The sequence below is a fragment of the Terrapene carolina genome, unplaced genomic scaffold (genome assembly GCF_002925995.2).
Source record: "Terrapene carolina triunguis isolate 2854851 unplaced genomic scaffold, T_m_triunguis-2.0 Scaffold96, whole genome shotgun sequence".
In the NCBI taxonomy this organism is placed as follows: domain Eukaryota; kingdom Metazoa; phylum Chordata; order Testudines; family Emydidae; genus Terrapene; species Terrapene triunguis.
In genome coordinates, this window is record NW_020664447.1 from 40,448,862 (window position 1) to 40,464,413 (window position 15,552).

The 15,552-nt window shown below is 40.4% G+C and overlaps 1 protein-coding gene across 1 annotated transcript in view; it reads left to right on the forward strand.

Annotated features, from left to right (window-relative positions):
- The window catches only part of LOC112104912 (cytosolic phospholipase A2 epsilon-like), a 54,787-nt gene extending 40,702 nt beyond the window's left edge, over positions 1–14,085 (forward strand). Inside the window, exons 14-21 of the mRNA XM_024197512.1 lie at positions 2,435–2,657; positions 5,038–5,152; positions 6,524–6,661; positions 9,778–9,885; positions 10,521–10,712; positions 11,369–11,535; positions 13,359–13,545; positions 13,877–14,085. Of these exons, the coding sequence (XP_024053280.1) occupies positions 2,435–2,657; positions 5,038–5,152; positions 6,524–6,661; positions 9,778–9,885; positions 10,521–10,712; positions 11,369–11,535; positions 13,359–13,545; positions 13,877–14,085 (1,339 nt within the window). The remainder of the gene's footprint in view (positions 1–2,434; positions 2,658–5,037; positions 5,153–6,523; positions 6,662–9,777; positions 9,886–10,520; positions 10,713–11,368; positions 11,536–13,358; positions 13,546–13,876) is intronic.
- Positions 14,086–15,552: the final 1,467 nt, after the last annotated feature.

A 15,552-nucleotide genomic window follows, 5' to 3' on the forward strand; every position in this document is an offset into this window, starting at 1 on the left:
CATGCTTATTCTAACTATCTTAAAAATTGTTGTCTAACATGAGGCTCCAGAGTAGGATTAATGATCCAAATTTGAGGTAATTCGAAGTAGGGGGTTCTGAGATATAGTGCCTCCCCCCCAAAAAAAATCACGTGACATCAAAATGTTATGGCTCATATCTTTTTTCCTCACACTTTGGGCTCAAACTGTGGCTCTGAACCTCCCCAAACTTATATTAAAGAGCAGGAAGATGAGAGACTCTAATAAGCAGTGGTATTAGGGTAATGTAATCATGCCACATGCTCCTAACAATGGGACTGCGTCTGATCAAAGAAAAGCAAGGAGCTATGGCTCTCACATAAGAACGGCCATCCATCTAGCCCAGTATCCTGTCTTCCGACAGTGGCCAATGCCAGGTGCCCCAGAGGGAATGGACAGAACAGGTAATCATCAAGTGATCCATCTCCATCGCCCATTCCCAGTTCTGGCAAACAGAGGCTAGGGACACCATCCCGGCCCATTCTGGCCAAGAACCATTGATGGACCTATCCTCCATGAACTTATCTAGTTCTTTTTTGAATCCTATAGTCTTGGCCTTCACCACATCCTTTGGCAAAGAGTTCCACAGGTTGACTGTATGTTGTGTGAAGAAATACTTCCTTTTATTTGTTTTAAACCTGCTGCCTATTAATTTCATTTGGTGACACCTGGTTCTTGTGTAATGAGAAGGAGTAAATAACACTTTCTTATTTACTTTCTCTACACCAGTCATGATTTTATAGACCTCTATCATATCCCCCTTTAGTCATCTCTTTTCCAAGATGAAAAGTCCCAATCTTATTAATCTCTCCTCATATGGAAGCTGTTCCATAGCCCTAATAATTTTTGTTGACTTTCTGAACCTTTTTCAATTCCAATATATCTTTTTTGAGATGGGGTAACCACATCTGCACACAGTATTCAAGATGTGGACATACCATGAGTTTATATAGATATTTTCTGTCTTATTATCTATCCCATTCTTAATTCTTATTCCCAACATTTTGCTAGCTTTTTTGATTTGATTGCTGCTGCACATTGACTCCAAGATCTCTTTCTTGAGTGGTAATAGCTAATTCAGACCCTATCATTTTATATATATAGTTGGGATTATGTTGTCTAATGTGCGTTATTTTGCATTTGTCAGCATTGAATTTCATCTGCCATTTTGTTGCCCTGCAACCCAATTTTGTGAGATCCCTTTGTAGCCCTTTGCAGTCTGCTTTGGACTTAACTATCTTGAATAGTTTTGTATCATCTGCAAATTTTGCCACATCACCATTTACCCCTTTTTCCAGATCATTTATGAATACGTTGACTAATACTGATACCAGTATAGATCCCTGGGGGACACCACTATTTACCTCTCTCCATTCTGAAAACGGACCATTTATTCCTACCCTTTGTTTCCTATCTTTTAACTAGTTACCGATACATGAGAGGACCTTCCCTCTTATCCCATGATAGCTTACTTTGCTTAAGAGCCTTTGGTGTGGGACTTAAGAGCCTTTGGTGTTTGTTAAAGGGGTTTCTGAAAATCTAAGTACACTATATCCACTGGATCTCCCTTGTCCACATACTTGCTGACCACCTCAAAGAATTCTAGTAGATTGGTAAAGCATGATTTCCCTTTACAAAAACCATTTTGACTCTTCCTAAACAAATTATTTTCATTGATGTGTCTGACAATTCTGTTCTTTACTATAGTTTCATCCAGTTGCCAGGTACTGAAGCCAGGCTTACTGGCCTGTAATTGCCGGGATCACCTCTGGAGCCCTTTTTCAAAATTGGCATTACATTTGGTACAGAAATGACTTGCCCATCATCACACAGAGACCCTGTAGTAAAGCCAGGCTTTGAACCCACATTGCTTATGTCTTAGGGCATGACCGTAACCACACGACTACATTTCACCTCGCCTTTTCCTCTCACAAGGCCAGCAAAATCAAAGGGGTTGCTAAGCATTAGGAAATGAATCCAGAAAAGCCATATTCTAAGGAGTGCCATAAACTTGATGCTGACTGACTATAATATGATGCCAGGATACTATCAGTCAAAACGAACTTATATTTATCATGAAAAATAAACATAGAAAATAAAATTTCAACTCTACAATAAATTATCCAATCTATGCAAACTAAAGATTCACACCTATTAATTTCACCCTTTAAAATGCTGCAGTCATTGGAAAAAGGAAATATCAAACACCAGAAAAAATTTTACTCACACAGGCCTTTTATAGAACAGTCATAGAAACCTCAAATGATATTTTCCCGCACAAACTGCTATAAAAAAATCAAGTAGTGCACAAACTACAAGAAACACTTAAAACTGACACTCTAACAAAAGAACAGAATTTTTGTAAATTATTTTTTGTTTATGTTAATGTTTTTCTTTCTATATTACCCTTCCCCAGGACCATGTCACGCTTGTATAAAGATGCTTATTGGTCACAGAAGGATCTAGATGAGAAAATCCGTGAAGCCCAGAAATGTGCGACCAAATGCAAGATGAGTTGTTTCTCTATGGAGCGCATGAAATATTTTAACCAGCAGCTGTGTCAGCGTAAACAAGAGGGATACAGGACATCGTTTATAGATCTGTGGGGGCTGATCATTGAATATATGCTGCATGATGGGGTACAGTATCTATTTATTTTCTCAGAGAGCTGCAGATGTTTTCTCTATAAGAATTAGGAGCAATAAATCTGTGAGGAGAGATTGCATGCCCTGCGGTGCTGTAGAGTTATCTGCGTCAGGAAATTCTATTGGAATCAAATTTATTTTGGAATGGTTAGGTATAAAATGATACCATATATTGGGGTGGCCAAACTTACTGACCCTCCGAGCCGCATATGACAATCTTCAGAAGTTCGAGAGCCAGGGTGTACCAGCCGGAGTGAGGCTTCAGCCCCACGGGGCGCATCTGATGGGGGCTTCAGCTGCACTCCTGGTGAAGCCCAGAGCCCTGGAAGGCACTCCCCACCCGGCTAAAGCCCCAAGACTCCCCTCTCCGCAGGGCAGAAGCCCTGAGCTCCGCCCCAGTCTGGTAGGTGGAGAATGGGGTGCGCATGGGGGGCTCTGCAAGCTGCACTCTAACTGTAAAAGAGTCTCATGCGGCTCATGAACCAGTTTGGACACCCCTGCCAGACGTTAAATACATTGTATTTTGGCTGCAGGAACACTGAAAGTGCGACTGATCCTTAACTTCTTTGTGATGTTAAACTGGAGGCCAGACCTCTTTTTTGCAGATACAATTTGCACATGCAAAAAGAGTTGGCGGTGCAGATCACAATATTTTCATTTCTATGAAAATCCTATGTAACAGCAAGGTATTATGAGCAGTAGTAGCAGTACCTCCTAATCTACAACCAGAGTCTCATAGCTAGAGATGTATGTACCCTGTTTTGCATCCGCAGTTTAATTACAGGTACAAAAGTGTGAGTGCAAATTTTGCGAGTGGATATTGCACCTGCAAAGGTGCGGTCACTCTCCAAATTCAGCCTTGAACCATAGGAGCCATGAAATTCCACCACAATAGCTTGTGGCCCCCATTTGGGATTATTGGCATTATTCAGGTATAGTTTTTAAATTGAAAATGTATCTTTGAAAGCTGTCGAATGGCCACAGGGTTTTGACTTATAGCTCACAATTATCTGTGAAGTACACTGTGATGTCATCTCAACCTTAAGAGAGAGGTGAGTGAACGTGGGCATGTGCAACATCATTGATGCTTTTTCTGTGTTGCATTTCATATAGCTGGAGGTTATCACAAGATTTTTAATAAGTAAAGCATGCTTTTAAAAATCACTATGGAAATTAGGGTTGCATCAGCACTGCTATAACTGTAATTGAGGAAACACTCATCAGAATACTACTAGGGGGTGAAGTTGTCTATGCTTGTTCTAAGTGCAAGACAACATTTTACAACAGAATAGCATAAAATGTTTTTTTGCCCAGGCTTGAGATAGCCAAATGTGAAATAATGACACTTTTTACCAGTTAAAGATTTTCTATGCTGTTTTTGTGCTTAGATAACTCAAAACCAGCATTTCTGAAACTTGCAAAAAAGGTCTACTATATGAAGCATACTACTATATTTTGTAGATTTTTTTCTTTTAGAAATAATTAAATTATACATATTTCAGAATAGCAAACAGGTTAGTTTTATACTATCATTTTAAGTGATGCACTGAAATACAGTGCTCTTGATACGCTATAATATATGTATGTGTTTGTTTATGGAATGTTGTTCATTAAACTAGCGTGTATACTGTTTAGGTGGCTCTGTCTTATGCTAGATCATATGAAATCTTCTGCACACTTTAGCCAATTTTTCCTCCTTTTGAATAATCTCTACCATGTTTATTTAACTGTCAAACTGTCCATAATCTTCAAGGACATGCAGCTATCAAAGTTGTCTGCTGTTCATGGGACTTTGGAATATCCCAGACAGACAGACCCCCTGGTTACAAATACAGCCTTATAGAGAAGAACTTGGTTGGGATTCAGATATTTCACTATAATATTCTAAAACCTGACAAGGCACCAGATTATGATGGCCCTTGTGCAGTCACTGGGTGATGGAATCATGGAAGAAACCTACTCACCATCCCCTTATATGACCACTGAAGGGTCTCCCTCGATAGCAATCCCTTCAGTCAGAGAAAAGTAAGGACTATTTTCTCCCCACTCCGCCCTGGGGAGCAAATTGCCTGAAAGGGGTTGGGGGAGATGACAGGGTTGTGGCTCTTCCCTTCCTTCCATTCCTTGTACCAGCTCACAAAGCAAAGCTGAAATATCAGGAAGTGCAGACTGGGTACACCTGTGTGCATTGAGTAGCCTGGGGGGATTGTATCTGCCTGAGGAACAATCATTGCCAGTGTTTCTCCTAGGGTGGCAAGGCTCTGTGCCACCTTGCGTACAGGGCTGGGGCATAAATGCTGCAATCTAGTTCACAGTAGAGAGGTTCCTGTGTCATTTCATGCATTCTCAGGTAACTATTTTTCTTCAAAAACAGAAAGAGAACCATAAACTCTCGGACCAGCGGGAAGCGGTGAAAGAGGGTCAGAATCCATTGCCCATCTATGTGGCAGTCAATGTCCGGGACAAATATAGCACTCTAGATTTCAAAGGTAACAATGATGTTCAAGCAATGTGTTTGATTATAAATCTACCACGGTTTGGGTTTTGTCATAGGCATACCTGTTCAGTTGTTGTTGTTTGTTCTTTGCGCTCTGGAAACGCTTATAGACCGCAGCCCCATTTGTGCTGTACAAACATTTGCAGAGGGTATGTGTGCACTGCAATCAGGACAGCACATGTAGGCATATCCAAACTAGCCGTAATGGAGCTAGCTTGCTAAAAATAGCAGGGTAGCCATGGCAGCATAGGCAGCATAGCATGGGCTAGCCACCTGAGTACGTACATAGGGCTCTGGGCAGAATTGTACTTGGGTGGCTAGCCCATGCCATCACCATGTTGCCAGGCCTACACTGCTATTTTTAGTGACCTAGCATGATCAAAGCTGGTTCGGATATGCCTGCATGTGCTGCAGTTGTGCCTCATGTTTGTTATGTAGACATACCCAAAGAGATAGCCAAGGAGAGTTTTGGGGATTCCAAATTTCAGGATTCTGATCAGGATTAGAAGTAAAAGTGTAGAAATATCATATGACAGGCTGTTCTCAGAATATGATCTGGCCTGATTGGAAGAAGAAACCATTGGAAACATTTTGAGAAATAAATGCTGTTTTCATGACCCAAGAGGACTTCACTGAATCTTGCTCATCACTACTTCAGTTTTTTTCTCTTCAGCCAAGAAGAGAAAAAAGCAAATCAAGTACTGGGCTTCCTTTCACTGCTGAATTGCATGTATACACCTAATTTATGCGCACAATAGGCCTGATTCTGCTAACTCCACTGATGTCAGGGGAATACTTCTGGTGTAAAACCAGTGAAAGTGAAAGCAGAATCAGGCCTAGAGTACACACACAAAACAATGTATTTGTGTGTGCACATGCCAAGTTAATTGCCTAACTTGCATATAAGGTAACTTCACTTATAAAAGAGACACAAATTCATGAATTCAGCTTCATGCAGCTAACTTTGAAAATCTGGCCCAGAAGATCATAGAATCATAGAATATTAGGGTTGAACGAGATCTCAGGAGGTCATCTAGTCCAATCCCCTGCTCAAAGCCGGACCAACACCAACTAAATCATCCCAGCCAAGGCTTTGTCAAGCTGGGCCTTAAAAATCTCTAAGGATGGAGATTCCATCACCTCCCTAGTTAACCCATTCCAGTGCTTCACCAGCCTCCTAGTGAAATAGTGTTTACTAATGTCCAATCTAGATGGTGGTTTGTAAATTATACTTTGCAAAGATCAGATAGAAAACAGAAGGCTTATTCCATCTCAAACTCTTTGATTCATTTAGTAGCAGTTTCTCTCTTTCCAGTCATTTGGGAGACATTTCTAAATGTCTTTTTTGTGGCTCTGTTTGCAGAATGGGTTGAGTTCACTCCTTATGAGGTGGGATTCCTGAAATATGGAGCATTTGTTCGCACGGAGGATTTCGGAAGCGAGTTCTTTAATGGACGTCTGTTAAGGAGGCTCCCCGAAACCCGGATCTGTTACCTTCATGGTGATGTATTGTCCTGCGAAATGTCAACCTACTGTAATAACACAAAACCATAACCAGGAAGTGGATATTTGTTGGTCTGTAACATTCAGTACTAGGATAGTGCCTGCCAGGAGATGCATCTATCTATCTATCTATCTATCTATCTATCTATCTCATCCAAATAAGTCTGCTAAAGGAATGTTAAGATTGCAAAATAAAGTAATCAAAAGTTAGGAAATGCCATAATTAAAGTTGTCTATGCAACTATAATTTGGCCTCCTCGTTCATATGCAATATGATAGAATTGTACAACAAGCTGATTTTTTGGTTTAGTGGCTGAACAGAAAAATCAAAACCAAACCAAATATTTTTCACATTTTTTGGTGAAACAAAAAAGTCAGAACAGTTTGTTTCAGGTACCATGAAACATTTCACTTTACCCAAAATGAAACATTTCATTTTGATCTTGGTTTTTTTAAAAAAAAGTAAATTAAATTAAAAATAAGTGATTTTGAATAGAAAAATTGTAACTTTTCATTTAAAAAATGTCAAAACAATAGATTTAGATTTTTTCAGTTTTTTGTTTTTTACAGAAAAAATTCAGCAAATTTGACACAAGTCTGTGAAATGTTTCAGTTGACTGGAATCTGCATATTTTGGTGAAAAAAAGTTTAAAACAAAAAATTTCACCCCACTCTTAATTATGATAGAATCTTTAATGACATGTTTCCATACTATTTTTCCACAGGACCTCTGCCTCCAACAGTCTGTAGAGTGGATGGTGCTCACTCAATGAGCAACTATTCAATATTTTGTTTTCTCCTCATTGTTCAATGTCTGGCCCCAGGCCTTATTTACTGCACACCATTCAAACTCTGCTCTGGATACAGGATTATTAATGAACTCATGGGCTTTTTTGTGGTGCTTATCTCTGAAGTATTTGAGTGCTTCAAAACCATTATTTGAATTAGATTCACAACATCCCATGTGAGGTGAGAAGGTGGTATTATTCCCAATTTACAGATGGGGAACTGAAGCACAAAGAGATTAAGGTCAAAAGCATCCACTGATTTTGGGTGCCCAATTTGAGATGCCTAGGGCCTGATTTTTCAGAGTAGTTAGCATTAGATAGCACTTCATGTGTTCAAAGCACTTTCCAGTGACTTCAGATGCAGCTGTGTGTGCTCAGTGCTTCTGCAAATTAGATGCAAGAGTCTCAAGTCAGGCGCCCAGAAAGTGAGGCACACACAATTAGTGACTACGTGTGAGTAGTTTGGTTTAAGTAATTTGCCCAACATCATACAGGAACTTTGTGGCAGAGGCAGTGAGAGAATACAGTTCTCCAGAGCAGAATTCAATTGCCTTATACAGAAGACCATCCCTTCTCATTCTGCAATACTCTGCCTCATTCACTACTCACCTTTCAATTTCTGCACCAGACAAGACATGGATTCCTTTACTACATAACCCTGATTTATCCCCAGAGCAAGTCCATCCTGTGCATTACATGAGGCAGGGTTCTGTGGAAAAAATATTATGTCATCCTGTAATAGAGAATTCTATCATAATACATATGCACAACAGGGCAAATTAATGTTCCTTTAACATAGTGTTTTTGTATATAATTTCCTGGGTATTTAAAAAGCAAAAGAAAAAGCAGTAAATCCATCATAGGATATCATATTGACTACCACCTGGGTCATCAGCAGTGAGGGAAATTTTAGGACCACCACACAAGCCTCTGTCACTTGAGCTAAGGGAATAACTCGTAGCAGTAGTAGGTTGTCATCCTTTATGTGAACCAGCCACTAGCAGAGGATGAGACACATACTTTGCAAGAGGGGTTTCATAGATATTTGCTGATGGCAGAGGGTGATAAGATTCAGGAATATTTGGTTCTATTCCTGGTCTGGAAGGGAATGTTCTCTATTGGTGACACATACCTATCTGTCCTGATCCTGTCTCAGTCCTGTCTCTTCTTCCCTACCTCATTCCTGAATCTTTGTCCCAGGCTCTGCACCTGGCCAGCCCCAGCCGTCACTCCCTCTGGATCCTCATCCCAGTCTCCCCTTCCAGGATCTTCATCTGTTGTCAGCCCCCACTACATCAGAGTCACCTTCCCCAGTTTCCTCATTCCAGTACCCTCCAGCTCCTCGTTAGAATGGAGTTATTTGAAAAAAAAGAGTCTGAAGTTCAGGACATTCTGAGTTCTCAGTCCACAGCCAAGTTTAGCTTTGACTCCGTGTCTCTAGCCAGCATGCAGCTAATGGAGATATGGGTTTATCAGCAGTATTAGAAATGAGATGGTAATACATTCTATGCACATGCTGACTCCCATCTTCTCTTCCTTGGGAAGTAGTAAGGTCTTAACCTACATATCCTAAAAGCATGTTTAAAACGAAGTCAAACGGAGTGTTTTGCTCAAAGGTAATGTTGAAATGGTACATGTGGTTCCAGATGGGACCATTTGAGAGAGCTGTTCAGAGCAGCTCCCATCTGAGATGCCAAAAGTGCGAGTCTGAGAAGTTTGAGAGAGGGTGTGGGCAGAAAAGTTGATCTTAGAAGGAAAAAAAGAGTGGCTGGAATGTAGGGGGATGGGGAGGGTTTGGGGAGATGGCACAACCCTTCAACATACCAGGGGGACTTTTCCTTTTGATAGGGTAAACTGTTGGACAACCAGAGAATCCCCATTCAAAGGGGATTCAGGGCAACTCAAGGCTGGGACGACTTTTGTACAGACAGTGAAGTTAGGGAACCACCAGAAAAGGTAAGTGGATGGGATGATCTCAGGCTTATTGCAATAAAGCTCTATTCAGCTTCCTGAGAGAGTATTTCTACACCTGGATTTCTCTCCCATCACTTCCTCTGTTTCAAGTGCAACATTACTTGTGGTAAGTTAGAGATATAACACTCCCTGTGGTTGACTTCTTCAATTAGTTAAAATCAGCACCTTTGAAGTGTCAAATACATTAAAACTTGAAGGTTTAGGAATGTTTGAATTGTGCTCCTCAAGCTCCCTCAAAAATTAACTGGAAGAAAATTGAACAAGTTGATGGGGAAGGCAAATGGCTGTTTTCAATTAGATGCTTCCAAATGTTCACTAGATTAGTTTCCATAAAATCTTTTTCCCTTCACAGGCATGTGGAGCAGTGTATTTTCTCTGAACCTGTTATACATCTGGAGTTTGTCCAACAGTTCAGAGGACTTCTGGCACAGGTGGACTCGAGACAGAATAGTTGATATTGGTGAGACATTTGTATACCTCAACTTTGCCTTTCATTCATGTTTAAATTGGAGATTCATGCCTGTCTGACATGTGAAGCCTGTCACATAGTGTGAACATATTCTCTCCAGGAAGGTTTTTTTTAAACTCTTACTGCAGAAGCCACAGATGGAGCTAGGGGAATGCCTTTGCTGCTGTGCAAAGTTCTTTTGGCTGGTCTAGGAGCAGCACTGATGGGACCCTCCTCAGCTGAAAGAGAATTACCATGATGCATGGACTTAAAGGAGGAGGATTCAAATCAGGAGGAAATATTGCTGCAATTATGATAACTACTAAAACTACAGAGTGTGTTAAAAAGGGGTAAGCTTCAGCAGGCAGTTGAAAGTTGCCACACATCCTGCAGAAAAGGATGCAGCATCACATTTGCTGTTGAATCTCACAGACCAGCACCAGAACCAGAACCAGAGACCAACGCAGAGACTAAAACTAGGCAATATTACAGCAACAACAGTACCATGATTACTTTAAAAGTTATTGTTTGTTGGTTAAATAAATCATCCTCACACCTGCCTCAACCATCACTTAAATACAAGGACAACACCCCAAAATAATTATACGGAACCAAAGCTTTTCCTCTCCTTGTCTCCCCTTGTACAGAGGAAGAGCCTATGCTGCCTACGAGGCCACATGAGGTGAAAACTCACATGCTCACTCCTGAAGGCCCTTTTTCCAGTGCTCTTCGAGATGCTTTAACAGATCGTCTGTCAGTTGCTCAATATCACAATTTCCTCAAGGGCTTCCAGGTGCATAATGACTACCTGGGGAATGAGAAGTTTTGTAGATGGAAAGGTAATAGCATTGGGTTTTTAAACTGCATCTTTTGAGGTGGTTTTGGGTGTGGAATTTAGTGAGGCGGCCTGGGCTTGGAGGAGAGTGTATGAGCATCAATTTCTAACCCACCATAAGTAGCAAAATTTGAATCTAATTTAGAAAACAATTGTTTGACCAATCACCTGAATTGTGCAAGGCTGAAAATCTGTAGTGATATCAGTTTGATAGGGCTTAACTCCTGTCTCCTTGGAGTACAGTCACTGAGTTTAACTAACTGACGTTTAGCAAAGTTCATAGTTTTCTATGAGCAGAAAGAAAGGACTAAGGCTCCAATCCAGCAAAGTAGACAAGTATGCGTTTAAAGATTAGCATGTGCTTATGAGCTTTGCTGGACTGGGGCTTCATGGGCAGGCAGAAGGAGAGAGTTGGGTGCCCCCTGCAGGTCAAGGATGGGGTTGAACTGTTTAAGGGAGCCAGGAATAGAACAAACACGGAGAATCCTAAATCAGAGAAGGTTGTTTCTTTAGGATAAAGCTGAGCTATAGTAGTATGGCAATGAAATTCAATTGGCAGTGTGGGATGAGCCCTTTCTTTTTCAACTCTGTTTTCTTCAAAGAAGTTGCAGATTTGCTCATACATTGTTTTTCTTCTGACAAAAAATATTTGCCTTTTAGATACTGTGTTAGACATGTCTCCCAACCAGCTGAGCGAGCAACCAGATCTCCTTGGCATGGTAGATGCTGGATTTTTCATCAATACCAGCTGCCCACCACTTTTAAGGCTAGAGAGGAAAGTGGATGTCATCCTGCATTTAAGTTACAGTGCAGGATCGCAGACATTGGTGAGATGAGTCAATTTATCATTTGTTTTCTCCAGTGACAGCCTTTTGCCTGTGACCTTCCAATACTTAATAGCTAGAAATATTATGTTATTTCAACTAATTTATTAAATTAATTACATTTTAATCCCTATATTTCCATTTCCAAGCATTAGAAGAGGAAGGTGATTCCAGGAGAGAGAAAATTCAGCTGCCAATTTCAGTGGTATGAATCCTTGTTTCAGACCATTGATCTACACATTACAGTTAATTAAAACATTTCACTTCCATCTTCATGTGATCTCATCATCACAGATCACTAGGGCTTAGAAACTGAAAAAAAAAAAAAAAGAAGAAGAAAGGATACGGTTGTAGAATTCTTTTAGTACCAGAGATTTGTGAGATGCATTCCACCTGCGGTGAGTCTTTCAGTGTAGCAGTTAATGAAATTGTTCCAATTCCCTCTATTATGCTGGGAATGTCTGATGTTGATTTATGAATGTATTGAATCTTCTGAAAGACATCAGTCCGTTTTCCACCAGAGTTGTAAAAGGGACCTGTTGTGATATACACTGAATTGATTATGACTTCAGCTCAGACAAGATGGCTAATATTGCGGAAAATTCAAAGATGCTGCATAGGAATGCAAGGATCTTCTGTTGAGTCACACTAAACTCAGATTCTAGAAGTGTGAATAAAGATGAAGAGTAATTTCTGCTGCCTCCAACTAGATGTGTGTGTGTGTATATCTATATCTATATCTATGACATGACAGCCTCTCTGGAGCAGAAGAATTTTACAGGCTGGGAATGAGGGATACTACAGGGAAAGCTCTGGAAGCTATCTTTGGGGGAGAATTGAGGCAGAATCTTAGGTTTTGTGGTTAAGTTAATTAAGTTACCTATAAAGCCTTAGCCCAGGGAAGGAGCAAATTTGGATATTTATATTAAGTGTATTTACTTTGTTAGGGACTGCTGGGAATGCCATGTGCTTACATTGACCATCTTTGTAACATGAGGCTATTGACATATTTGAATAGACTGGTTTTTTTGTGAGTGACAATAGCTATGCCCCTACTTTTCAAGTTATATGATACACCGTATGTACGCCTAACAAAGCATCATTTCATCTTATGGCATCCACTGGGATAAAATGAGTTTCATGTAGGAAGGATGCTGAGATTTTAGCATGTTGATACAAACTATTTTCTATTTGTTTAGCATATATAGAATAGTATAGATGCTAGATGTGTGCATTTCAGGTTGTGAATCAAGTAAGATATATTATGTTACTTGAGTCAGAGTATTATAGCTAATGAAAATGTAATCAAATTAAAAATATTATCATGATACTTATATACAAGGGTATGGGGTTGCATGCGCAAACCAAACTTTGTTTCCTGACGTTTGAGCACTTAATCATGAAACCAAAACATTTTCTTAATGTAGTTTTTTCTGACTGAATTCCATAAATTATATTTAATACAGCCTCTTTCTTTTTCTGACACTTCATGCTTTACTCTAAACTTTTATTATAGCGGTCCTATTTAAGACCCTGTTTTAAGAATTCTTATCAATCTATATTTCAAGTTATAAGTCTAGCTTTAAAACTCTATTTACAGTTTGTAACAGTTACTGAGTTCTATTTGTATCATGTGATGATTTTGTGTTGAGTACTCGCGGTGTGGGGGGGGGAGGGTAGCAACAATACATAGTAGATGCTATTTAACATAGTCCATGGGTCTCAAACTACATGCAGCCTCACAGGTGTGCCAGGAGTATCTTATAGGTATCCTATAATCTTAACCTCTTTGGGCTCTAATACTGTTCACTTCTGTAATGCTCTAGCCTCTGGACCAGGCCTGTAAATACTATGCAGATCAGAAAATCCCATTCCCCAAAGTTTTCCTGAGTGAGGAAGATAGGAAAAATCTAAAGGAGTGTTACCTGTTTCAAGATTCAGAAACCCCAGGAAGCCCCATCGTGGTATTTTTCCCACTTGTGAATGACACCTTCCAATATTATAAAGCACCTGGTAAGTTGTTAACAGCTGCAAAGCATTTAACTAAGGGTCAGCATGGCCGGTCTACCCACTGACTGGATCCCCATTTCTCATTTGATGACTCTTTCTACTGGCTGGGTCCCCGTTGGTCATTTCAATTCCATGAACCTCTCCACTGGTTAAAGTTACCATTTTCATTGTTACTTGTATCATCAACTGTCCCTTGCTATGAGATGCTCAGCCCTTGAAACATGAGTCTGAAACATTCTCTCTCACAAATCTGTTTATTATTAGTGTAAAATGTTGTCATCCAACTGCGATAAACCCAATACCACAGCAATGTCCTTTTGAATCTTTTTCCTAGGTATGAAGCGCTGCTGCTCAGAGATGGAGGGGGGCAAAGTTGATGTTACTAGTTGCACTTCCCCATATAATACATTCTCAGTGAGATACACTGATGAGAATTACCACCAGCTGGTAAATCTAAGTGAATACAACATCCTGAATAACGCACACCTGATTCTGCAGGCCTTGCGTACGGCAGTGGAACAGAAAAGGCAACATAAAAAGTAGACACCAGCCTATATCTTCAGGGTTGAGATTTTTGTATTTCCCAGCACATGGAAGGACCAAAGCTTGCTGATGATTGACCATTACACGCCATAGAAGCTGCTTAACTTGGATACCTCAGTGGATTCTCTTTCATCTCTGTGAAATGGCTGACTTAGATAACCAAAATTCACCATCTGTGAAGACTTTATACAAACTTTGTTCCCTAATTAATTTAATTACAACAAAGCTGTTTGTAGACCACTTTAAAATTATTCCAGAAATCTAATAATGAAGTTTAAATAATGTTAAGCTAATACAGTGTAATTTATGGCATATAGGAAATATATTTTAAAATATAAAAGTAAACCAAGACAACATAGGTGCAATTATAACACCAACAGACACTGGTCATCAGCGGGTGGGATTGAACCAGGGGCCTCTGGAGTTTAGTGCATGAGCTTCTACCACATGAGTTAAAAGCCAACTGGCTGTTAGCTAAGGCTGTAGAGCAGACTCATCAACTGCTCTTTCTTTAAGTGGTCTCAGTGCCACTAGATGGAACAGAACACCATACCCAGAAGGTGTGTGGGTTACACAATCACTGGGGGGAATGGGATGAGTTGAATGAGTGGTTTCTGCCCTACAACTTTCCTTCCTCTAATGCAGTCCACACCAAACTTTCTTGTGCCAATGAGGAAAACAGGAGATGCTTCTTTTCTTCCTTCCCTCCCACTGCTGCTAGTCTCTGTAATAGCCCCCAATTAAACCATTCCTTCACCTTCCCTGCTGTAGCCCCTGTGGTTGGTCTGGTCATACGGGTCTAGCTTCATGCATAATCTGAGGCAGAGATAGAAGTGTCAGCTGCTGCAGGGCTTATTCCTCCTGCCTTCAGGGAGTGATGTAGAAAGGCTGCATAAAGATACCCCTTTTTTCCCACCAGTTATGTTCCCAATTCTGAGGTAACACTGAACCCAGGAGGGGGCACCAGAAAGCTCTTAAGCAGGAGCCATGCACTCAGGAGTGGTGCATATACTGCATAAAGCAAAGTATCCACACCATGCAGATGGCATTTGATCCTCAAAACTACTTTCAGTTTAGCAATTATCTTGAAGGTCTGTGTCAAAGTGTCTGGAAACACAATAAGGACAAATGCCCTGCACAGTCATAAAACAGAGCAGTGAATGGCTTCTAGTTGTGTAATGAGCCCTCTTAGATTTGGGTGAATCAGACACACAGGTAGAGTAGCATACTGGAGAGTCAAACTCTGTACCTGCATGCTCCGCCCCACTGGTAGCTTCAGGTGGATAGCAGACCTATATGTGGGATCAAAGACTGACAGGGTGTTGGATTAAAAAAAAACATATTTTTTTTATGGAAAGTGTCTTTCCACTACTGTGAGAGCGCCTGGTGTTAGCTGTAAAATGACAAACATACAAATGTAGCAGTCGCTGCATTTCACAAACAAGATATGTTGACAGTAATTCCCAC